Source organism: Ptychodera flava, unplaced genomic scaffold (genome assembly GCF_041260155.1).
Source record: "Ptychodera flava strain L36383 unplaced genomic scaffold, AS_Pfla_20210202 Scaffold_30__1_contigs__length_3116999_pilon, whole genome shotgun sequence".
Lineage (NCBI taxonomy): Eukaryota > Metazoa > Hemichordata > Enteropneusta > Ptychoderidae > Ptychodera > Ptychodera flava.
Genome location: NW_027248352.1, coordinates 1,781,773 through 1,809,317, shown reverse-complemented (window position 1 = coordinate 1,809,317; position 27,545 = coordinate 1,781,773). Strand labels below are relative to the sequence as shown.

The following is a 27,545-nucleotide window of genomic DNA, read 5'->3' as shown; positions in this document are numbered from 1 at the left end:
AGCTGTTTCTGAAACAATTATCTGATTTAAAAGCAATAATTTTATAATTATTGGTTATCATGTCAGGGATATAAGATATAGGTAAGGGTTCAGTACTTGTCACTTTTCCGAATAAACTTGAAAGAAAAAATGTGTACAGGGGACATATTGAATAGACCAAGGTCATTGAAGACAGCTGAAGTCAATGATGACGCAGTTGAGATGGCCGAACGTAACGGCTTCAACTCATTATTTTTGTAATGCTATGCAACACGTAGATTTCTGGAGCTCAGTAAAGCTAAACGAATACTCAATTTCTTCAAAAGAGAATTCATGTATAGCATCAGACATGACGAAAAGACAGTGTTGATAGTCTGTCTGTCTTCCACTTGGGAATGGGTGGAAGTTGCCGACCACTCGAAGCCCGGTCATCTATCCGGGTCATTGAGCAAGAGATCCGGGAGGGGGGGGGGTCACTTCCATTACTTGCCAATATGTATACAAAATGGGGTGGGTATTTCAGCAACTTGGTCTAAAATTGGGGTATCAATTCACAGTAAACCAGGGTCTAAAATGGGGTCGATTTTTGAGTGCCACACAAGAACAAATTCCAACTGTCAGTTCCCGTCTTCCTAGCAGGGTTTTGAGCTGCACTCAATAAGCATTGATATCTGTTTGTGTGGCAGGGGAGCCATTAAAGAGACCTCCTGGATCTAGCCAAGGTAAAAATATACTTTGTTTTAAAACACTGTCGATGTCACTAATTGGTCAGAACTCCATATACGGAAGAATTTTGCCCAATAGAAAATATCGAAACAAAGTGGCTCTACTAGTACTACTACTATCATAACAGGTCGACCATGGGAAAACTAGCAGTGCCTTATGGACGAACGGCGAGGCTTCTTATAGTTTGGAATTTTAAAAATCACCAGTCAGACTGTAACTGCAGATAACTGATAATTTCAGACGCTGGACAAAACTTTGTTTTAGTATTTCCAAAAACTTTTTTCGGAGATCATGGTTTGGCCAGCAACAACATAGCCGTAAATGTAGTATAGTGGTAGGCTCTGCCGGTACTCTGTCATGCAAATACTTGCTTTTACGTACCAGATTACGTTTTTGCAAATTTTGACACTATCACTTTTGACCGGGTCAAAGGTCATAAGGTCTAAAATGGGTCTTAAAATAACGAGATTTTAGGTCTAAAATGGCCCCCTGGTTTTCCACGTGCGGCCACACACCCCTACCACTTCTCAGAGAAAGTCCCCCCCGGCAAGAAACCCTTATCAACCTGACCCAAACGCAATTACAAATCTTCTGATGGAGTTTAACTCAGCTGTTACTGATCATTAAACTAGATTGCGTAACTTACATCTTAAAATTTCTATCGTGTATTATGTTGAAAAGTACACAAGCTGGACTGTCCGTCGATATCTGCAAACAGGAGCCAATTTCAACAGTTCACCGTTTGTTGTTTCTGAAGAGAAATAAAAGATATACTTTATGACGGACTTAACAATAAAATGTGGGAAATATTCGAAGAGCCACCATCAATTGAACATAAAAATGACACAATTTAGTAATCGATTAGCAGATCTTAGGAGACCGTGGACAGATAATTATGAAAAATCTAGTGAATAATATTCCGCAAATGTATTGCACCATGCTGCTTTTAAAGGCAACAATCAATTGATTGACAGGTGATAAAGGTGTAAAATTCTGATGTCCTGTTACACATTTAAGACAATTGAGAAATTACCAAAAACAAAACATGTTTCTTCTCTGAGTGCGTTTTCTGAAATATTGGGCATTGTTTAGTCTGGGAAGTACAAATGTTAGGGGCTGTCGGTAATTCAAAGACACCCATGTCCAACGAAAATCGTTTCACTTACAGCAAGTTAAAGGGAACGAGTTTAAATGTATTTCATCTGCAAGTTCGTAGTATCGTTACATGGTAAGTTTACACCAAGGAAACCTTGTATATACTTACTCATTTACTGTTTTCGAAAGTTTTTGTATAAACAATAAACTGTCAGCATTTAAACTTTCAACGAACAGCCTATTTCAGTAATTCAGTCATCGTCCTTTCGCTGAGAGGAGCAGATTTTAATTTAGCCCCACGGCTTTCACATTTCAACTTGAAAATGCTCGTTTTAAGCATTTGCTGTATTGCAACGCAAAGGCTAATATCTGCCATGCGTGTGGTTTTTGTATTTTGAGATTGAGAAACGGATTTCAATTCTAAACTTGTTCACGGTATGCTATAAGTGGGTTATCTGTGTATCGCGAATTTCTACGTGCTCACCACCTGATTTTAACATATTTATTATCATTGGCGTTGCCTTATTCGGGCTCTACAAATGTGTTCAGCTACGCAAGCTTTCAAGAGCCTGAACTATTGAAATCGTGAAACAAGATGGTGTCGATATGTTTAAATAAAAGAAGAGTTCATTTTTTCTTTGTCAGTTAGTAGATACTGAGTGCTCAGATCCCCAGCCATACTATACTTATCATTATCATTATTATTTTTTGCGTAGATCTTCAGTGGGCTCGTCTAACGTAAACAGGATAACGGCCGGTGTTTCTCCCTCAATCAAAATGTATCTGCCGTGAAAATGTCGTACAAATTTTTCATGATTATTAGAGTCTGACAAAATACATCCACTTGGCAAACTTTGAGTCTTTGTGCTTTAGTTTTGTGGTCAATATGGGGGTTCATATTCGTACACTGACCCCGCGACGCCTGAACGTTCGACGCATTGTGTACGTTCATGAGACATATGGTTTCCACGCACTGCAAGAAGGGGTTCAAGCGCGGTATCCAGGCCTCAAAAATATATATAATGAAGTCGATATTTTCGTAGCCTGCGACATTAATAATCCGAACAATAAAAGCACAATATTGTACCACCTGTATATTCCTAGGCAATTACGTGAATAATTGGGGGAACAACCAACTCAAAGCTGGTCGCGTTAGCGTGGGTTCCGTGCGCATTGTAACCAGGGTCAGGCTTGTTCGCACCGTTGTGATTCAGTCGATTATTGTTCACGAAAAATAGCCTAACTTTGTCTGAGGTAAATTTTAGGCCTATGCTATCTTTGAAATAGTGTATTACTTTGCGGAAGGTATGTGTAGACCGAGAGACCACCTGCCATTTGTTTCATACACGAACGTGAACGCCGTGTTCCCCACTCACGCGACAGACGACTAGGAATGCTTGACAACTTGCTAATGACGTATTGATATTGTTCCTAGTTCAAAAGTTTAAACGCGGAATCATTAGGGAAAGCTTTTCGTACTTTGCAAAAAATATCGAATTTTGGCTTGTGCACTTGATAAGGATATTATTCCTTAACATTTTTCTTCGTTCAGCTAGGAAAATATTCGTGACGTAATGACCGACGACTCGTGGTGACACGCTCATTACGTCACTCGTATTTTCCTTCGCAGAACGATGATAAATATTCGGGAACAGTATCTAAATATCTGCAAAATAATCACGCAAAGCACGTCTACCTTGCTAGAGAAAAGTAAAACATGTGATGGCTCAGGCTCCTTGCCCTACTTTGCTTTTTCGTGACACAATGGCGTCTTTTGTATCAGGCGATTTTTTTGCCGCCCACAGAATACCTATAGAATCATTCACCTCAGTTGCCCTGGAGTTCAACTATGGTGAATCAACAGCGTAGAGAGTGGTGCACAAGTTCTTTCTACTGTGTATGAATAGTTTGGGAACTTGATTGACCTTACTTGACCTTAACGATAGAAGCGTTTTATTTTTAGGAGAGGCTCAGTCAGCCTTTAGCGAAAGGTCTGCTAAATACATGTCGATAGCCCGTAAATAATAGTACACGGCACAAATATCTTGGCAGGTGAACAAAAAAAGTTTTGCAGCCCTAGCACTTTGACTTCTTATTGTTATTGTGGTTCCCGTATCAATGACACACAGGCGTTCTCGATGTCAGTCGATCTGTTGTCGCACAGTGAATGCTTGAGTCATCGTTTCGTCTCGGTTGCCATGGTGTTCAACAATCAAAACATTGGTAGATAAACACAGTAAAGTGAATGGTACAAAAGTCCTTTCTACTGTCTGTGAATGGTTTTACAGCTTGTCTGACCTCGCCAACCTTTAAGGCCAGGACCCCAAAATTTTCTTTGAAGTTTGTCGAAGCTTTGATGGCAGTCTCTGAGACTGTGACCAATAGTTATAAAATCCATAGGTATTTAAAACCAATAACAATGAGGACATAGACTACATCAATGTATTAGCCTATCTGAAGTACATGCTGGCAACGTGCCGTATGAAGGCTAGTGGTACTATAGGTTATAACGTTGATAAGTAGACGGGCTTAAAGATAAAATGGTGGTAATATTCGAGCGAGCCACATCAATCGACCGTGAACATGAGACAATTTAGTAATCGATTACGAGATAGTCAAGCTTTTATTCCCAGGAGTAATTTTCCGGAAAAATATTGCACCCATGCTGCTTTCAAAGGCAACAATTGATCAATTAATTGATTGATTGATTGACAGGTGATAAAAGTGTAACATTCTGATATCCTGCTACAACATTAAGGTAAATGACACACTGCACACAAAAAACATATCTCTTCTATGAGGGCTCATTTTGAAAATTTTGACATAGCCAAGTTAAGATTGTTCAGGAAATACAACTGCTAGGGGCTGTCAGTATTCAAAGACGTGCATTGTCAAACGAAAATCGGTTCGCTAGGGTTTTGCCTGTATTTCGTCTCCAAAGTCATACTATCTTTATGTGTACACGTAACGCCAGGAAAACCATTTCTGTACTTCGAAGGTTTTGCTATCAAAAATATTCTGTCAGCATTTGAACTTTTAGCAAACAACCTGCTTCAGTAATTTGTCGTCCTTTCGTGGAGAAGCCCAGACAGCATTTCTGCCTACGACTTTCACACCTTCAAATGCTCGTTTTAATCATTTGTTTTATTCCACAGCAATGGCTGATATCTGTCATGGCCGTATTCTTGTTATTTGGAGATGGGCAGCTTCCTATTTAAAACGGATTTCAGTTCTTAACTTGTACACTGTATGAGATGGCTTTCTTGTGTCTTCGAATTAACACCTTTCTATCTGATGTGAACATGTTTTGTCATTTTGCGTTTATACACGGCAACAGACGTACACGCCAGCTGCTTTTGTTCATTAAGTACACACTGTTGCCCCCGAGGCCTTCGGTACATACAAATATGTTGTACCTGTGCCAGCGTTCAACGACCTTAACCATATAAATCTCTTAAATAACTTAAATGAAATGAGAGCTCGTGCTTTTATCTTTCCTACTAGCAGATACTGTGTACTCCGGGCGGCAGTCATATTATGCATCTCAATATCCGCAAAATAATTATGCATAGCACGACTACCTTGAAAGACAAAATGTAAAACATTTGGCTATGGCTCCATGCCCTATTTTTGCATTAAGTAATTTTGTGACGCACTGGCGCCCTTTATATCAGGCGATTTATTGCCGCATACTGAATACCTTTAGAATTGTTCGTCTTAGTTGCCCTGGTGTTCAACAATAAAAACAACGCTGAATCAACATTGCATAGTACGGTGGCTTAATGAGGCCATAGGTGTATTTTTATTTCATACATGTCATTATTTCATACCTGTAACTTTTATTCCATGCCTGTAATTTTTTCATACCTGTAATTCTTATCTCATGCCTGTAATTTTTGCATGCCTGTAGTTTTTTTCATTCCTGTAATTTTTTCATGCCTGTAATATTTATTTCATGCCTGTAGTTTTTTTATACCTGTAATTTTTATTTCATGCCTGTAATTTTTTCATACCTGTAACTTTTAGTTCGTGCCTGTAAGTTTTTTTATGCATGTATTTTTATGTCTGAAATCTTTAATTCATGTCCGTATTTTTGTTTTTAGTTTTGTGACCTTTGAACCCACTGATTGCCTCGTGAATCCTTGGTTAAATGCTGACCTTTTACTCAAACTTTGGCATTCTTGAATCCAGCAAGCATCTCTGTCCAAATGCACTACTCAAACACACTTGGAGTCTGTTTACTTTATGCCTGCTATTGGAAAAATTGCTGAATTGAGGGGGTGGGGGTGGTGGGGGTGGTGATGACGACAGCTCATGATATAGGTCTTGAGACAGCCATCGACTATGTAGCATGATGTGGAAGCAAGCGTTGTCAGCGTTAGGTGAATAAAACGTCGATTCTGAGGGCAACTGAGTAGAGTATGTAAATGGGGATGTTTGTTGGGTTCAACAATGCCATATTTACTGAGGCGAAAGTAGGCTTTTGACCCAGGCTGACAGCAAACAGTACAAGTAAGTTTAGCTGTGAAAACACAGCTATCTGTGGTGGGGTAGCGTGCGCCTATGCGGATCATCAAAAGGTTAACCCTGCTATGGATAGCTGCAGGCCGCCTCGTAGCAAGAATGGGTCAATTATGACGACCCAACTTGATTCGGGACTTTGAACGGCAGACTAGACTATGAAGGCATGAAATAAAAGACACAGGGATGAAAAAAAATTACAGGTATGAAAAAAATACAGACATGCAATATAAATTACAGGTATAAACAAATTACAGGTAAGAAAAAATTACAGGCGTGAATAAATATCAGGTGTAAAAAAAAACATTCAAGCACGAAATAAAAATTACAGGTATAAAAAAATAAATTACAGACAAGAAATAAAAATGCACGCAAGAAAAAAGAATTACAGGCATGCAATAAAAAATACAGGTATAAATAAATAGAGGCATAAAAAACGTACAGTCATGAAAAAAAATTACAGGTGTAAAAAAATTACAGGCATGAAATAAAAATTACAGGTGTGAAAACAAATTTCACTCATGAAATAAAAATTACAGGTATAAAAAATACAGGTGTGAAATAAAAATTATAGGCAAGAAAAAATTACTGGTATATAACAATTACAGGCATTAAATAAAAATACAGGCATGAAATAAAAATTACAGGTATGAAAAAATACAGGCAAGAAATAAAAATAACAGACATGAAAAAAATTACAGGCATAAAAACAAATTACAGATATATGAAATAAAAATTAAAGGTATAAAAAATACAGGCATGGAATAAAAATTACAGGCATGAAAAGAGAAATTACAGGCATGGAATAAAAATTACTGGTATGAAAAAATTACAGGCATGAAATAATATAATTACAGGTATGAAAAAAAAATTACACGTGAGGCCTCATTAAGCCACCGTAGCATAAAGCTCGTTTTATTGTGTGTAAATAGTTTGGCAACTTGTCTGGCCTTGCATGACCTTTCACGTTAGAAGACTTTTAAATTTAGGAGAGGCTGAGTCATTCTTGAGCGCCAGGTCTACTAAATACATGTCAAAAGCCCCTCAATAATAGTGCATGACACAAATACCTTGACAGGTGAACAAAAAACTAGTTTTGCAGCCCTAGCACTTGTCCTCATAATGTTGTATACCAATCAGTGATGCAGAGGCGTTCACGATGTCAGTCAATCTGTTGTCGCACAGTGAATGCTTGAGTCATCATTTCGTCTCGGTTGCCATGGTGTTCAACATTCAAAACACTGGTTGATAAACACATTAAAGTGAATGGTACAAAAGTCCTTTCTACTGTCTGTGAATGGTTTTATTACTTGTCTAACCTCGCCAACCATTAAGGCCAGGACCCCAAAATTTTCTTCGACGTTTGTTGAAGCTTTGTAGCAGTCTCTGAGACTGTGACCATTGTTATAAAATCCGTAGGCATCTAAAACCAAAAAACAATGGGGACATCGCATCTAAAATGTATTCGGGGGATGTGGGTTCGAGCCCTACATTGGTCACTTTTCATCTCATTTACTACATTTCAAAATATAAAAATTCGTATAGTGAGGTGAGTCACAATTTCAAACTCTAAAAAAATACGCTTCTCTGGCTTTGCATCATTCGTATGATTGATCCTCATTACCAAAATATCTATTTCTAAGTTGATGACTTCTGTGCGAGTCCCTGTTGAATTCATAGAATCCTTAGACAGAAAGATAAGGCGATGAATTTAGCCCGAACTCATCAGACACGCTCATGAAATGAAGAGCCCCATCTTAGTGACAGGACAGACCACAGATCCATAAGGTCAGTTGGTAGTGCATCCGAAATGTATTCGGAGGATGTGGGTTCGAGTCCCTCCTGTGTCACTTTTCATTTTATGAGTTAGGCGAGTCACAATTTCAAACCCAATGTATTAGCTTATCTAAAGCACGTGCTGGCAACGTGCCGTATGAAGGCTAGTTTCATATAGGTCATTATCCTCCATGAAATGAGTTTACTAGTTTGACATTTCCATTGTACGCGTGCAGCTTTACAATATGTATTGCTTTCACAAGTGAAGAACTCGTCCTCGGTAAATGACCAAAATGGATTTCCATGTATGTTTCTTGCGTGACTTTGTTACACATATGTGCAAAAAGTTTGTTTTAGGATAGCCATATTCTATCAGATGAGTACTTTGCCTCCTAAATTAGCATTTTTGATCACTCGATCATGAGTAACAAAAATACAATCTGGAGGTTGACGTCGATGGGAGACTTGAAAAAAACAAGTGTTGTAGGCGTTCCCTGCTATCACTCTCTTCAGTACAGGGTCAGCTTTTTGTGCATACGAGAGAGAGAGAGAGAGAGAGAGAGAGAGAGAGAGAGAGAAGAGAGAGAGAGAGAGAGGCGCGCTACGTGTTATAGAATTAGCAGGTATCCGATACGCCACAAGCAACCCAACTTTAATCGGTTGGTTGACCTGTACCATGCCGGGGTAAAGGGGACCTGGAGGCAAATACAGAAAACTTATCATACATCTCGAGTCACGTTCCTATATAAAACTATGGGAAAAGACGCCTTCACATTTGTGTTATAATGTGCCTTATCACGCCATGGCATACTCTGCCCAACTTTAGGCAACCGGATAGCTTCATACTGGTTACCACGCGCGTTGCTCTCAGCAAACGCACCATTCATAAACCAAGCCAGCGCGAGATTTGAATGTCTCCTTGTTACTGAAACCCAATGCTAAATAACGAACTGGTCATTTTTTGGCCTGGGGTTGTAGATTCATGGGGGTCACCCAGTTTTTGACCTCGGTGAGATGGGAGGGGGTCACCATGTTTTTGAAATGCTCAATATGAGGGGAGGGGGTGTGTTTTTGAATTTCCACGCAGGCTCATACTTGCCTAAAATACATTGTGCCAGCCACAAATTTCATCATTCAGTTGCAAAAAATTGCAACTGAATGATTTGCAGTAAAATCTAAGATAATCTACTTCAGATTGTCCTCATTTGAACATTTTTTGCTCAATTCGTCCACTAGCGTCCGTCTGCACGCTTTTCTAGGAGATATCTTGACCGATTCCTGTCAGAGTCAACACCTTAGACATAGACATGTACACGGATCGTTTTGCGGTGCGATGCCATCAAATAAGGTGGCTTTGTTTTTATGCTATTGTTTATATCTAGAACCGCATCTACAATATTCCACTATCGAATCGGATTTGTTTTGAATTTGGCTTACCAATATAAGTCTATGCCTGACCTTGCTCGGTGACCTTTAACACTGCAAGCAGTTTTATCTTAGAAGAGGCTAAGTCAGCCTCGACCGAGTTGTGTACTTAATTAACATCGACAGCCCCTACGTAATAGGACATGGAACATCAATTTTGGCAGATGAAGGAAAATGATGTCAGTTTATCTGTTGATGCACAATCCTTTCCAACCAAACCACTGGTAGATAAAACAGTGAAGTAAATGGTGCTAAAGTCATATCTATTGTCTTTGAATGGTTTTACATTTCTGTCTCACCTCATCTAACCTTGAAGCGAGGACCCAAAAATTGTATTTGTGGTATTTGTGGTATTTTGAAATTTTGATGGCATTCATAGAGACTGACCGATTGTTATAAAATCCGTAGCATCTAAAATCAAAAACTACTTAGACATCGACTACAATATTTGCATATTTGAAGTACGTGCAAGCAGCTTGCCGTATGAACAGTAGCCAATTAGTTATCTCCATAAGATGTATGCGTTTTTTGAAAAGGTGTTTATTTCATCTAGTTAAGAACTTGTTTGCATTTTCTAATAAAAATAAAAATCAATGTCTGTTTCTTACTTGACTTTGTTAGCAGATATTGGCAGCACATTAGTTCGAGGTTAGCCGTCTTATATCGATGTGGTTCGAATGTTAATGATGTTTGTTTCACAGGTTTGTGAGCAGGCGGAGACTGTCTGCCAACAATCGAACAGTCCAATCACGAGATCATGAATAACAAGAAATGCATTCTGGCAGGGTCGATGAAAACCCAGTGTTGTATGGAGTTATTAGAGCCGACCCTGGTGTCACTCTCTTACAGAACAGAATCCGAACATAATGGATTTTTATAGCAGCAAATTTTAAAATGCAGAAGTGTTCAGAGGCGCTTGAATGGGTTAGTGTTGTTTATTATGCTCTGCTATAATCAATGGCGTGACTTGGAACGCAGCCAGGTGTAAACGGGACTGAAACCGGAGCCAAAATAAACACACCTCACATCATGATAGCAAAGTCATCTTGTTGGAATACAAGCATGCCTAGGGCAAAAAGAGATGATTTGAGAACGTCGTGCTGACGATATTTATTTTCCTCACACAATGCAATGTGTTGCGTGATTAGCATTGCTTAGGAGGATGACAAAAACAAGTATTGTACGGAATTATTTGGGCCGACCCTGCTGTCATTGTATTACAGAGCAGGATCTGCTTGTTTGCGCATACAGAGCAAAATAGTAAGTCGACAAGACTCTGCGTCAATTAGCAAGGAGTCGAAAAGATGATCTTGCAAAGACAGACGCAGCTTACAACAAAGACTCGCTGAAGTTTACCTATATGGTAGTTCATTTTCTTGCACGGCAAGTCTAAGACGGATACGGAAAAAATGTTAGTTAGAGGGTAAATAACTCATATCGATGAAGATGAATTGTTGTGGCCGTGATGGCGTATGAGAGAGAGAGAGAGAGAGAGAGAGAGAGAGAGAGAGAGAGAGAGAGAGAGAGAACAGACAGACAGACAGACAGACAGACAGACAGACTGTGAAACATGACGGTCTCAATGCTATTGGAGTAGCACGACCCGTACACTCTACTGGAAAGTTAGCTTTCAATCAAATAGATTTCTATAGCATCATCATATTCCAAAATGCAGAAGTGTTCAAAGGCGCATTAAAGTGTTACAGTAGTTCAGTATGCTGCATTTTAATCGGCCGAGTGCGCTGAGAACCGGCCAGGTGTGAACCAGACTGAAACTAAAGGCAAAGTAATCACACTATGGCATGCTTGCAAAGTCATCATGTATGTGCACGGCAAGACAGTTCATATGAGAACGTCGTAACGACGATACTTCTCCACACAATACACTGTGTGCGTGATTAGCATTGGTTAGCAGGTACGTTTTTGGAATACAATATTCCATCCAAGATTCGTTTAAAAGCTACATTAAGCGGTTTACCATACATACAAGTTGAACATATAGTCTTCTCTTTATATAGGGTGGTTCAGTTCCAAAGATCTCTAAACATTATTTTAAAAAAACAGTTATGAGAAATCAAGTGTTCACACCTTTTTCATTACTTCTTTTACTTTGTCAAATACGGCAACCGAGCTAAAATAATGTGCACATGTCTGTCATCTTAAACGAAATAGACAGAAAAGTGACAAAGCGGATATTTGCAGGCAAAATTAAGACTGTTTGCAACTGACGTCCAACCGACGTAGGAATAAACCAATCCCGTCCAATGTAGCTTCCTTACTCATCGGAATGGAACAATTCCTCCCCAATGCCCCTCCTTATTTCGAAGTCTCCAAAATGCCTTCTCTTTATCGCTTGCAACTATCCTTCGTATCGAAATGCCTTTAGACGACCGATTAAAGCCCAGTGCCCGCGTATATTGCTTTTAATTCGAGCTGCCCTCTAGAGTAAATAATGAAGTTCCCCCCCCCCTCACTGAAGACACTGCCCGTCCAATGGTTCGATGAAACCCTGTAAAAACCGACAGCAGTACTGTTGGATCGCAAGACTACAGACAAAGAAAATAGGCAGTTTGGGGGAACAGCAACAGAAAGTATTGTCTGAAGTTACTCGGGTGGAACTTGATGTTACGCTCTTACGAAAAAGGATCCGTTTTCATGTTTGTCGAATTACAACAATCGTGGTAGGTAGATAACGGGGGGGAAGAGAGAGAGAGAGAGAGAGAGAGAGAGAGAGAGAGAGGTGGAATACAAAATGTTTTACTGACGTAGCGAAAATCTTGTATCCCACTCGGAGCTGGGCTTTTTATGGACTGAGTGTCCATGTGTAAGTGGGGCAAAATAAAATAAGAGTCGAAATATACATGCACAGTAATAACAATATACTAATATTCTTCCAATTTCGTCTTATCATAATAAAACGGTCTTGGACAAAAAGAAGTCATTTGAGAACGTCGTGCCGACCATACTTGTCCATCCCCACACAATACGCTGAGTAGCGTTATTTGCATGGCTTAGCAGGTATACTGAAATATTTCCTCCCATTTTTGATTGAAAAAATACACTGTATGAAAGTGCTTATTCAAAGAAATGGAAATAAAATTTTCCTGACGGTAAACTTTAGATATAAATCGTAATACCGTGAAAATGTGGGATAACAATGTCTTATTTAAGCGTAGGATTTTTTAATAAGTTTCTCCATCAATTGCCGATTACTTTAAAAAATTATCTCTAGACCATGATTTTCACCTTTGTCATTACTTCTTTTACTTTGTCAAATACAGTAACAAGGGCGGTTTGTTAGAAAGTGATACACATTTATGTCGACTTAAACGAATTATAGGAAAAAAGTGACAAGCCGAATATTTGCGGGCATTATAACTTTTCGCGACTGACGTCCAAATGTGACATTGGAATAAACCTATCCCGTCCATTTCACCTTCCTCACAACTCAAAATAGGGACTTCCACCCTCGCCGCCCCCTTCCCTACTTCAAAGTTTCAAAAATACCTTCACTTCGACAGTCACGTACAAAGCTCGTCGACAACATCCGAAGACAGCCGATCTATGCCAAATGCCTTCTCGTATGCCTTGTTATTTCGAGTTGCCCTCGTGACCAAAGCAATGAAGCTTCTCTTGCGAAGAAATTTCAGTTCAGCTATTCCTTGATACCCTCTACCAATGTTCGATCACAAGACTATGAAAAAACCAGAAAGGAAATCGAGTTCGCAACACGTATTGTATCCGATTATTTGGGTGGAACCTAATGTTGTGCTCATACAGAACAGGATGCTCTTTTGTTTGTATAAATTGCACATCCGTAGGAATTATGAGAGAGAGAGAGAGAGAGAGAGAGAGAGAGAGAGAGAGAGAGAGAGAGAGAGAGACTGGTATATTAGAAGTGCAGCTATAGAACATCACGGCGAGTTTTACTTACTTAGCAGATATCTTGTTCGCCAATCGAAGCTAAGCTCTTATGGGCAGAGCGTCTGCACTGTAAAGTTAAGTGTTAAAGAATAGAACACCAATTAAACGCCTTTTTGTAACACTTTTTGAACGCGTCTAGACGTTCAGAAATTTAACACTACGTGTTCAACCAACGTTCAATTTTTTAACACACGTGTGCAGATTTTGAACGCTACGTGTTCATCAGACACTATATTGAACACCATGGTGTTCCATATCAGAACACTCGTTGCACATGAAATGTGTTCAAAAAATTGAACGCATTTACGCGTTCAAAGGGCTGTAACACTTTTTGAACGCATGGACGCCGTTCAACGATAAGTGTGTTAATATATATTATTGCCTGAATACATGGGTTTATGTGCCCGAGAGCAGGTGACAATTTGCCCGACGCCAGGAGGGCAAATTGTCTCCTGCTGCGAGGGCACATAAACCCATGTATTCAGGCAATAATATTTTTATTACATGCCTCTTCACAGTTAATGCTATATGACATTTAGTTACATGCAGGGCATTTTCAAACAATTTTACCATTATCGACCAGCATCAAACAGATTTTAACGAAAGTCAAAATAGCAGTGCGCGCATGGATATTTTACATCTAGCGTTAAGCGTCTACTTTGACGTCGAAAACATCGAAAGGCTTCACTGCCCGGGTAACCATGGAAACCGGTCAGTACATCGTCACCGGCCCGCTAACATCCCGGATGTTCCTATCAAATCAATGCACCGATTTGCATTCACGTCGAGGCATGTAATAAAGGCTAGAACACATGATGCGCGCTTGTTGAACACCTTAATTTTGGGCGTTCAGGGTGTTCAAGTCTGGAAATAATATTACAGACCACTGATATTCAGTAAAATTATTTTATTCTAAAAATACACAAAACATTTATACGGTAAAATACAATAATTTACTGTAAAATGGGCAAGTAAACATTGCTGCTTTGTATGTAAAGTTTGTCAGAGGGAACTACCAACGGTGTTAACACCCTCCTATCAAAAACATAAGCAATAAAAAAATCCCCATAAACACTGTAGATCGTTTTAAAAAATATGAACAAAGTAATGACAAAACTGGTTTTACTTAAATATTGTGGATTACGTTTTATGTTCATACTTGTTTAAAACGTACAAAACTCATCTGAAAAAGCTCACAATTTGGCTTACTTATTGTGTTGAAAACACGTATATGTATGAAATGCATACTCCATTTTTGTAAGATGGCTTCTTAAAGACATTTCCTCTTGTATAGACAATTGTAAATTTTGAAGAAAAAAAAGTTAGTCAAGGCTTCTCTAGTGCACATGGTATATAGTTGTCCACACTAAAGTAAACACAACATGTCAAGTTGTCAAAGTGTCACAGTAAGGCACAACATGCAGAAAGTGGGAAAAGTGGGTCCTTGGCAGGATAAAACCTATTTCCTTGTCCAACGAAGTCCTTCATAAACCAAAAGGTTTGTTTGTTTGTAATATCTTTAAATAACCCTGAAATAAATCGGTGACATTTCAAAAATCTACTTCTCAGAAATTAAAAACATATTCGTAAAGCCCTTTCAAATTCTGGTGTACCCTGCTATTAATTTTTATACAATTTGTTTTACCAAAAATGGTAAAAATCGCCCTTAAAATAAAAGAAAACGTAGATTTCATCTTAACTCGAATATATCACATTCTGGTAATCCCTAATGTCTTAAAATATCTGACATATCTTTAATGTCTTAAAAATACAAAGTTGCAAATTTCTCCATAATTTGAACAATCTGAAAAAGGCTATCAGTAGAGATATATGTCCTAAATATCAAAGCTGTTAAATTAGCAGTTTGAAGAAGATTTTTTAAAGATGTTTTGACCAAAAATGACAAAAAATGCCATGAAATATAAAATTTGAATATTTCATCACAGTTATCACAAATTTGACTAAGGTAATTATTAGGGACATGTTTACCAAATATTGAAGACGTCAGTAAAAGAGAAGAAGTTTTTACCAAAAAAATAGCAAAATCAGCCTACAAAATATAAATTTGCATATTTCATCATAATTTAAACATATCTGATTAGGGTAATCCCTGGGAACCTGTAATCCAAATATTAAAGGATTCGTACAGGCTGTTCTGAAGAAAAACCTTGTTATGTACAAATTTGAGTACAATGCTACCTATCCACTTATTTAGCTCACAGCAAAGCTAAAAACCAGTTGCTAAGAACAAGAAACGCGTTGAGCTACAATACAAAATAATCTTAGGTTTGATAGCAGGCTGCGATCAACTAAATGTTACAGGGGCATAAGCTTTCAAAAACGTGAAGTCTCCTTCATCAGATGCAAGGGGGAATGAAAAATTGAAGCAGAAAGTGACAGAAAATTCAGAGTGAAAATTTCAGAAAATTCAGTAATTCAGAGTGGACATTTTTACTCTGAATTTTCTGTCGCTTTCAGCTTTAATTTTTCATTCCACCCTTGCATCTGATGAGGGAGACTACACTTCTGTGAAAGCTTATTCTCCGGCAACATTTAGTTGATTATAGCATGCTACCAAAGCTTAGATTAATTAAGAACACAAATACAGAAACTTATCAAAATTCAGTTACTGACCCTTGAAAGTTTAAATCTACATTAGAGATGAATTGGGGTTCTCAAGCTTGGTTCCAGACAGCTACCTCTTCTGTAACAACTCTTCGATTTTCAGTTAAGTCCATTTTTTACATCCTGAAAATAATGCAACAATAGGTAATATGGCGAGATGAGACTTCTATGAAAGACAAGGGGCTGAGGTGAGCCTCTTTTCAATACTGTTACAAAATATTTGCTTATTCTTGTCATCAACTGATTAAAATAAAAAAGCCAAACTCTCATATGCTGAAACAATACATTGTATACTCTACGATCATGTTTAATTGATGTTTTACATGCGATTGTGTCTACTAAAAGACATGTGTTAGCTGTGATTACGCAGCGGTACTATGCAAGGCGTATCGATCGCGCTCGGGTCAAGGGTTATCGCTACAGTGTGTTGCGATGACCCTTGACCCGAGTGAGATCGATCGATAGGCCATGGCCAAAAGTACCACTGCGTATTCACAGCTAGTTGTTGGTATACCAGCCACTGAAAGAAAAAGGTTTCTTCACGTAGTTAAGCTATTTCATAGTACAATACAATTAATTTCAAAGGATAATAATACAGATGCTTCAAAATCTAAAACCTTTTACTATTTTGGAGAGAAAACTTACCCTTTCTGGTCTTGTTTCCGCACGATCACGACTTCAGCGTGCGCTTACAAGAAAAAATGTCTCAACTTCCGTTTTGATGCATCATGGGATAAGAAAAGGCACCAAACTTGAACACCAAGTGTTCAGAAGTAGAACGCCTCTTGCACGCCGATGTTAAAATAAAACGTTCATGGTGGTTTTCTGATTGTCTTTTCAAATTTTCAAAATTTCAACCCGTAATAAACGTGTAAAATTATTGTTTATACTTCCTTTTTTAGAAAAAACATGCTTTCAGCAATTGTAGACCGGAAATATTTTTCACTTAGTGTGAAATTTGTCATACTAAAATCCGTGTACGTATGCCGGACAGCGAGGCAGTAGTAAAGTTAATATAGCCATTGTAAAGTAAAAAACACAAAAGATTGTTAACTGTTTCAGAGTATTGTAAAATCTCTGTGATGCTGAGTTTTTGAACACTTGAAGGAGATGTGTGTTAACACATCGTGTTCAGGCTTAGAACATCATTGTTGATAATATGAACACTAGTGATAACAATATGAACACAAGCCGTTCAAATTTGAACACCGACATGTACATTTTGTTGCATGATTAGCATTGCTTTGAAATTATGCTGACCTTAGGAACACAATGCCCCACCAATATTTGGTTGAAAATCTAGACGCAGTGTTAAAGCGGTTTTATAATGAATATTTTTGGGATAATAATGTTTCATTTATGTGCAGGTGTTTTTCAATAAGTCTACGTATTGTGGAACACTTTAAAATATGTCTAGACAGGACTTTTCAATTAGTCTCCTCATCAATAACACCTTAAGATAGTCGAGTTATATCCGCCCGTATGGCTATTGTTTTCTAGTCGCCCCCTTGAGCAAACCAATGAAACTCTCCCTTTCGAAAAAGGTCTATCCGAACATTCTTTAAATTTTGTACCGAAAACAAAACGACCGTCGTCTGAGATATCTTTTGTCAACTTGTTAACTTTTGGTGTATTTTTTCTCGAACGGCATAGGTTTGCTACTTTGAGATTGGTGCTTCGAGCAACAGTTCAATTGTTCCGATGATTTCCATCCTCTTCTTGAATGCTAAATGTAAGTTGCACAAATGCGCATGCGCTATGTCCGCTTCACCTCAATGAGCCTCATATGTGATTGTAAAGTTGACTGGCATTGCTCTTAATCCGTTGATTGACAAGAAGTAGTTGTGAACGATGCGAGATACACTGCCTACGGCGTTACAGTCTAGCCCTTGAACTGGGAATGACACATCCAAACATAAGACGAAAATCGTTAACTGTAATTCAATTAGAGCCTTGAGGTGAAAGAAGAGTACTTGTTGTGTTGTTACACGATTAGCCGGAAGTGAATCACCAATTGATCAACACTTTAAACCTGGGCATGGCCATGTATTCATATCCCTTGTAAAAACTTTCGATTCCAGAATGCGTTACAAATTAGAACAAAAAAAGATCTAGCCTACCTGAAGGGAACTGCCAATAACCAATCGTTCGTATTATTGTGAAAATTGTACATTTTTAGCCATTTTACGTCTCTGAATATACCAGAAGCAATAAAATGGAGGATTCAGTTAACGCTCAAAAGTCCTCTTGTATTTGGCGATCGCATTCAGAAATTTTAAAATGTCACAAGAAGATCTCGTTAACACAAACGCGGTGGTGCAACTGAAACTAGGTAATATTACTATAAAATCACTTGAGCAGTTGCTAGTAGCGATCCTGTTCCACCTACGAACTATTTCAAAACTGACCTAAATTGCGCTTTCACGAGCAAAATCTTCATTGGTGTTATCAGTGTAAGATAAATGGCAGCTGCGCCTAGCTATCACTTTATAATGTACACTGTAGCACACATTCTCATGCTATTAATTCATATGTAGCTCGTCTTTACAGTTGAAATTGTGTTTATGTGTTTGTTTGTTTGTCTGTTTGCTTGCCCTATGCCTAGCCTTGAAATACGCTCGTCAAAGTTTTCAACCAGATTGTTTCATGATATGTTGATGAAATATTGAAAGTTGATGTTGCATTGCAATTGAAATGTTTTGAATTAGGCTTGCCGATTAGTGTGAAGTGACCCCATTGACAAAACGCAGGTGTTGTAAGCTGTGCCTGTGCACTCATATTGGGATAGAAAATTAGTAGCTTAGGACAAAATCAGCTATGTTTTTTCTCAAAGTAACTCGTCAATGTTGCAGGTATCTGCAACTGAATACAATAAGTCCTTCCATTGAATGACCGGCGTAACTCAATCAATGTATACAAAAACTTCATTAGTTAATAAAGCCATACTATAGTCCATCACAATATTGTTCCAAGGTGTAAAGATAAAATGTAACACATTTTACAACACAGGGATTTTATTGTTAAATCAGAATGATAATATGTGACTCTTTTTAATTTGTAAATTTACAATTAGGTGAAATCATAAATGGCTATGTACTGTGATCGTTTCACAAATGCTAATTTCTTGAATGTCATTATAATCAAATCTGAGCATAATGTACCTTATTTCACGTTCGCATGCAGTCTGGTTAATGCCTCGCAAATATCCAATTCCAAATTTTAGATAGCTCCTGACCGCCAACATTTAATGTCCGTATTGTGCAGCGATTCATTTTCATCTCTATGGGGACAATTTTGAGTTACATTCCAATAAAATAGTGGATACCAACAGAAAGACAGACAGAGAGGCAACTACAACGGATAACAAGAAATGTAGTTATTTCAGATGGAATCTAAGACGAGCAAGTTTGCTGTTTAGAAATGCTACGGAATTACTTAATGTCATGCTAGAATAGGCATCTTAGCATGGGATGGTCCAAGTTACCAGCAAGTTTGACGTGACTCACTATATCTCTCCATACCGCTAGCCATGCACTTTACCACACGTGTTAAATTATGTCAGTAAAAAGGTTAGCCTTGAAAGCAACAAAACACAACCAAGAGTGGGTGGGTTAGAAACTAAGGAACAAAGAAAACGGATTGACAGCATATTTTCTAAATGCCGATGATGTCATATTGTCGGAATTCAAGTGCCTCTACGGCAAAGTGAAGTCAGTTTTACATGTGACACCCATGGTAATTCATCCATGTATATTCATTTGCATTTTCAATCAGAGTCTGTTTTAGAAATACCTTTAATGTTAAAGTTGTTTGTTACATTGTGGAGATAAATTGCAAGAGTCTTGACAAAGAGGGTCCAATTTAAATGAAATATGAGTTTCTTCTTTAACCTAAAGACACGATCTGTTTTCCTTAAATTTTCAGTTGAAACAAGAACTGTCGCTGTCGTCAGCAGTCTGACCAGATCTTTACCGCAGGCCTTTTTTTGGCATGTGACCTTAGGAACGAGTTATAGGCATTCTATTGTTAGTACTGACCACCATACTTATCAAGCGAAAGCTGGTTTCTGTTGCAGCTGACCGAAGGAATCATAACAGGTACGTATTTTTTTCCTTTGTAGAAAGTTACAGGGGCGATGACACTTGAAGGAACAACTTTCTTGGTCTTAAGTACTGCCCTCCTCACTCCTTCTCAGTGAAGGCACTGTAGAACAAAGACATGAGTTCTTCTGACTTAGTCATCTGTGTTGGTTCCATTATGCTGAATGCTGTGCTCTGAACTGTTACTAAACGGTGAGCCATCTATGTATAGCTTAGTGTGCATGTGTTGTTGCCGACGTAAACATTTCTTACTCTCCTAGTATGTTGATAAAGTGTAGAATTTATTCACAACAAAACCACCTTTGGCTCTCTGGTCTCTTCATGCGGTTAAGCTTTGTTCGTGGTCATTTCTCTGTTCTTTTGGCATGGAATCGTCGGTACGGGAGATTTTTCGAAGGTCTAAAAAGTAATAGGTCATTTAAATCGCCAGTCCTGACGGAAAGTCAATGTTGGAAACATGTCTGTCTGTCGCATGAGAATTAGTGGAAGTTGTTGACTACTTGGACCCCAGTCATCTATCCGGGTCATTGAGCCTGACATCTCAACTCGACCCCAACGTGTGTGTGTTGTTTCAAATAGTTGGTGACACCATTCCTGACTATAAATTACAGCAGAAGTCAGTTTAAGATATTCTAAACATTTAAGACTCCGAATACCTGTCCTCAGGGCCTACTGTACTTCTATTCTGCAAAACCGACGAGTAAAAGCATTGTTTTTGTGCTACTGATTTTTGGACATGTTTGTCTAACCAATCTAGGATACACTATTTCTTATGCTGCATAACTGCACATGTAAGCACACATACATCTAGAATGACCTCTGCCATCTGACGAAGAATCACACTTTATGTTAGAGAAAACATCAGAGTTGGAATATTTGTGAAGGAAAATAAAAAAAAATTAAAGCTGCAAGCAGCATAGCAGGGGCCCAAGCAATTCAGCAGTCATTGAGATATAAGAAAGTGCATACACTAATGGCGATATGAGTAAAATTACAGGTCAAAATGTGCATTGTTTTGGAGAAGAAGATATTTGAACTTCGTTCCCTGCATGGATATAATAGATTTTTGACAAAACGGGATATGGCCGCCACTTACGATTTGACGAGTCCCAATGCCTTCGGCAAACATTCAAGTACTTACAATAATGATGGTATGAGTAAAGATTCACTTCATATGTTGCATTGGTGTTGGAGAAGAAGATTTATGAATTTCCCTCGTTATCATATGTTTTTTGCGAAAATATAAGGACGCCAAACTACGAGACAGATCCACATACAATGCACAATGTAGAAAGTACACGCAATAATGACAAATATGAGTAAAATTTCAGTTCGAATAGTTGGTTGATTTGGAGAAAAAAATTAGATATTTTTCCATGGTTATCATAGTTTTTTCGAAAAAAGTTGCCACACTATGTGATCGATCAAATACGTATGATAATTTGGGTAAAATTTATGGTCAAATGGTATGCACGTGTTGGTTTTGGAGTAAAGGAACTTTTAATATTTCCTGTAGTTATCACCGGGTTTTTCTCAAATTTCAATACCGCTGCCAAACCACGTTACAGATCCAAATGCGTTTTGCAAACTTAATAGTACTGTCATTTGTGATCACATGAGAAAAACGTGGATTTGGAGTTTACAATTTTTATACATTATAATGAATTTTTCGAAAAGTCAAGTATGGCGGCTAAGGTCACATGACCGCTTATGATTTTATAGGGAAATCGGATGGCATGCTTGCTATACACCAAATTTCAAAATACACCAGACCCCTAGGTCATTAGCAGCAGCCATTTTTGAGTTTCATAAAATCCAATATGGCTGCCATGCCAATTGACTGATTAAAAATTAGAGAGTTAAGTCCATCATTCCTCATATGCCCTAATCAGTGCACCAAGTTTGAGAAATATACATACAGTGTTTTTTGAGACATATGAATGCATGATTTTTTGATGCCTTATGTCAACATAGCTGAAACATTTACATTTTACGATATTTATTGTTAACAAACATGTTTTAACTTTCATCACAATCACCAACGTACAGAAGATGCAGTGTTTACATTGGCCGTAGGGGTCCCTGGGAACTTTTGAGCTGAGTTCTGATGACAATCTCCCTTAAGGACCGTTCTGGATTTACCAGGAGCGATAATATGGCGAATTATCCAAACGCTCGAAAGTCATTTTGTATTTGGCAGTCTGTAGTAATACTTAGAACATAAATTTTAATTGCATTCAGGATTTTAAAATCATAATGTTACAGGAAGACCTCGTTTGCACAAACGCGGTCGTGCAACTTAAACTAGGTAATATCATTAAAAATCAACTTGACCAGTTGCTACTAGCGATCTTGGGAATTTCGACAGTATATTTGTTCCTAAACCTGCGAACGCTTTTACGCACAGAATCCCTATTAGTATTATCAGTGTAAGATGAGTCGTCAGTGCGCCTAGCTGTCGGATCTTATAGTATGTAACATACATTTCCAAGCTTTTAATTCAGAGATAACTTGTCTTTACAGTATGACATTTTGTTTGTTTGTTTGTTCGTTCGTTTGTTTGCCATATGCTCTGCCTGGAAAACATGTTAGTCAAAATTTTCAACCAGATCTTAAAACTTGATAATTAATGGAATGTTTAAAGTTTATGTTGCGTTGAAAGATTTGGAATCAGGCTTGCCGATTCGTGTGAAGTCATTGATATAGCCGGTGTTGCAAGATGTACGCTGTGATCATATTTGGAGTGAAAATTAGTTCCATGGGCAAAATAAGCAAGTTTTCTCAAATCCTCGCTAAGTAACTCGTCAACGACGCAAGAATATGTAACCGGGTACAAAATGTACATCCATGGAAAAACCGGCGCAACTCTGTTGATGTATTCAATAACTTTCTTGATCAATCAAGCCATACTAAAGTCCAACACAATATTTTTTCACGGTTTAAATGCAAACTGTTGCAGATTTTAAAACACACGGATTTTCTGAGATTGACAAAACTAACTACAGTATGAGTGGTAAATTAAGAGTTTGGATTTACAAACTTCAACATTTACTGTGCTATTCGTAGTTGATTGTACATAATATTGCGCGGCATCCGCAAAATAGCGACAAAGGAGTCGCTAATGTGCCTGTCTTTATAATTTGCTCTGAAAATACGTATCTTCTGAACGTCATAATTACGCTAATACAAGGAGAAGTGTGAACTTGAATGACAGCCGTTCTGCCAAATGTGTAAAACCCTATGAGGAAATATTTCATTTTGTTCGCAATTCAACTGTAAATATGGTTTAATAAAAGCACAAGCTTTATTCTCGCGAATATTTTGGAAATTTTAGTGATTCGGTGACAACTTATTATCGTCGTTTGTAATGCCACACGACGTCTCAACCAAAACAAAGCCAGAGCACGATTGAGTGGTATCAATTGATATTACACAGGGTAACATGATTTCTAAAATCAATGCTTAGTAAAATGCTTAATTGACGATAATTACATTTAATGCTCTCATAATGAAATCGTCCGAAGAATATGCTAATGAGTGAATTATATGCAAACATACTGACATGAATAATGATAAAGTAAGGTTAAGGTGAAATTGATATGTTACAGATATAACCTTCGAGTTTTAGTCTAACAATTAAATGTGATTTTTTCTATTATCAGCCTACTTATCATGATTAAAGTAAACTTCACCGGAAAGAAATCCTATGAAGTTTATTTTAGAAAATTACAATAGACTAATACACCAAAACGCGCATTTTACAGATTACAATTTCTATCCCTTGTCAGAAATCGAAATATATATCAATGCGTGCTACGTTATTGTCCATTTGAACGAGGGATCAAGGTTTACCTATCGGAAAGAATGAATAATAGACCAGGTAAGTAAGAAACTAAGTTACAAGCTGTTTGGACACTTTAAAGAGTATTTCCATCCAAATTGAACTTTGGAACCTTAAATTTAATTTTCCCTTTTACAAACAGACTAGATAAGTCCATTAGTGCAATGCAGATGAATCAGTATCAGTGATTTATCAATTTAGAGCTATGTAAGTGGTATAATTATAATGTATGCAATTCTTCAAAATATATGCAGGCTGCGGATTATACTAACCTATAGATATAAATTTTATCAGAATAAGACAACCAAGTTTATAAAGTCAATATTTTAGTTCATAACATGACATGCGATAATGTCAATTCATAGTAAAACATTACCAGGTCCATGAGGCTATTGTTAACAATATTATATTAGACTATCTTTAACCACTACCAGTAAATAGTGGTACGCATAATATTTATGTAGAATGTGGTCACATTTTACGATCATTTCATGCAACCAGCTACTTCTATAATGCCATGATCTTACCCTCTTACAGGAATTGACAGTACGTTTTTGCTGATAGCGAAGAGATGGAAGCCTGAAGACTGTCTAGATTCCACTTCATTTGTAAACCAACAGTTCGCTATTGAACTACAAAAGTCTGGATTTAGCGTCGTATCGACCGTACTTGAAGCCACTGATGAAGATGTGACTGACGCACAAAAGCAAAACATTACTTTAATCTTACCAAAACCGAAATCCAGGTCATACAAAATAGAAAAAAAAGATTATTTAATGTACCCTGATAGATATTACAGGCGATTAAAGGAATTAAAGAAATATATGAATGTATCGTTTATAGTTGGCCACGTAAATGAAAAGGGTTATGATACTGTTGAGGAAGCTTGTATTATAAGAGATAGGTACTTTAAACATGCAGCACTAGTCATCTTCATTCACCATATATCTGATGCCAAAAACTTTGGTCGTAACAATGTGATAGGAGAACAAGACATATTACAGTTTGCAGAGGAGTCAGTTCTAGTTCTTGTCGTAGGACACAATCTGAATAGCTATTATTTGGGGCGGTTTGAGAATCCTATTATCCTGTATTTACCCACTCCTGATGAAAGATATCTGGTCTCAAGTGTAAAACCTCGACCTGTAAGTGCGAACATTGAGATCCTGTCCGTTGTGGATTTGTCGAATAAAATATCGTTAGAGTATTGTACCCATATAGCGCAAGCCATGGGCAACGTAACTTCTTATTTTGCATCGATGTACCAAAAGTGTCCAATATGGAAACTTTGTCACAAGAACGAAGAAGATGTAGGCAGATTTGACAGAGACCTATTCCATAAGTGCAAAGCAGTAGAAAATCTTAAGAAAGTGGATTACTATTACGATGGTGACATGAACAATCTACTCACTATTTTCATGCAAAGTACTCTCCTCATCGACACAAGTACAGATGTATTTTCATTGACAGGTCTCAATGCTATCGCCGCAGGGCTACCGGTTCTCTTCAATGAAAATTCTAGTATTGCGAATTTTCTAAAGTCAGATTGTTTTATGGAATTGTACTCTGGGGATATCTTGGTTAAGCTAGCAGTGAACGAGACATTCGACGTAGCTGCCAAAAAATGGGCAGAGATTGTAACGAAGTGTGTCGTGGATAGGGATAGTAAATTCCTACGTGCTTCCGAATTGAAAGAGGGTTTACTAAAGTCAATTGAAGAGGGGTCAATAGAAACATCTCACCAAGAGATAATCACCTGGCTCAAAATGAAAGCAGCGGAAAGCATTTAGAAAAGAACGTTACCAACTGTTAAAATTAGTACTGATTTTGCATTTAAGGGTGTTTCCTGAAGTTTCAAGACGTTAACTTCATTCACATGTGTTTTATCAGAAGGAATACCATTATGATAATCCCCCTAAACATCAAAGTCTTGCGTTATACAAATCTTAGACTAAAATGATGGCAGACTTTTTCAAAGTATTCCTATTTTAATAAATTCATTGAAGATCAATCTTTGGTAAAGTGATGAAGGTTAATGACTATGCACTCAAGTTAGCTTTAATAGGTTAAAATGGAATCGGATTCCGTCAGTATGCACATAAAACTAGGCACAATACGTTTTTGAATAGATCAATACCAGAAAAATGTAATGTCTGAAGGGAAATGATTCTTATGATTTATGATTCTTTTCTGAAATGCCTTTTATGTACCCTACGAAATAAGTCATCTGATTGACATCAGGCTAGGCATTCCCATGGTGTTGAAAGACAAACACACAGATTAGGCGGACTGTTGATGGACGACAAGAACTAAAAGTACAATAAATTATCCACAATTCTGTTTTTTCTTACCTTTTAATTTTTAAATATAAGCAATAATGAAAAGCATCTAATTGTTGAATAATATCTAGAAAAACTGAGTTTAGATATTTCAATAAACAATTCAGAAGCAGGTTTTATTCTACCATTGACATTTGACTTGCTACCCTTGAGACTGTTGCTATATATCATAAAGAAAGGATTCGCTGACAAATATACGTACAGTGCTTCCAGCCTAGTACAATTACTTTATGTTTACAGCCTGCAAACAAACTGGTGAAGGATGATTCTTCCGGATACATTTGCATTTAGCTTCGTGTTTTTGACGAATATATTTTGTATTCTGTGTGTAGGCGGAATGTCTATTGTCTATTGACATTTGTACTCCACATTTGTCTAAGTCAATCACATTAGTAATGAAACCCTTGCCAGGTTTAATCATCAGAGAGACTTGGTATCGTACTTGAACTCGAAACTATTTTTAAACAACGATGTTGGCCATATTGTTGCCAGGACAAATCGAATTGTTAATTTTAGTCTTATTGACAATGCTCCTGCTGTTCGTCGTTCGTTTGTAATAAGTGTTTATCCATTATTTAGAATGTAACTGTTATTTTTAATTCTATCTTAAACCACAAAGCAATGATAATGTAATCGACCCAAAAACGCTCCGTTTTTTAAATGTCAAACATCGCTTTAATAAGGACAGCAGTGTATGATGTAATTTTGACTATGACTTACTCTGTCATTTTTATAATATTTCACATTTACTTGTTTGTAGGGATATGTTTGATTGTGTATTCCTGCGTAGATGTCTTTCGTCACATTTTAATTGTACAGATAGTATATAATATTTTTTGGTCTCAACGTTCTTGATGTGAGTGCCAGAAGAAGGGACCTAATTTACCTCATAATAGAGTCGACGTTACAAAGAGAAGGTTCATTGGTCCATTTTCCCGCTAAGATAATTCACTTAATAGCGTCGGTAATATTAATATATTCTCCAATTCACTGCAAATTTACAAAACAAATATTTTTGCGGTATGTATATGTGATTTTAATCATTCTGCTGTATGTTTCTTGTATTTAGTTTCTTCATTTAATTTTTGTTTTTGGGATTTATGTTTTATAGTTCTTATTTCAACTTGTATGTTAGAGACAGCCGACTGGCGGCGTTGACGAGAATAAAATAACAAGATAAGTCTGTATCCTGAA

The 27,545-nt window shown here is 37.5% G+C and overlaps 1 protein-coding gene across 2 annotated transcripts; it reads left to right on the top strand.

Moving 5' to 3' along the window:
- Positions 1-618: 618 nt before the first annotated feature.
- LOC139127294 (uncharacterized) lies at positions 619-27,545 on the top strand. Of its 2 annotated transcripts, XM_070693209.1 has the most exons (4): positions 619-701; positions 19,996-20,168; positions 23,960-24,051; positions 24,550-27,545. In XM_070693209.1, exons 3-4 carry the CDS (start codon positions 24,036-24,038, stop codon positions 25,800-25,802), a joined length of 1,269 nt encoding a protein of 422 aa, XP_070549310.1. In that variant the 5' UTR covers positions 619-701; positions 19,996-20,168; positions 23,960-24,035; the 3' UTR covers positions 25,803-27,545. The 2 variants fall into 2 exon arrangements, with proteins under 2 accessions (XP_070549310.1, XP_070549311.1); XM_070693210.1 differs by lacking the exons at positions 619-701; positions 19,996-20,168 and adding an exon at positions 20,241-20,363.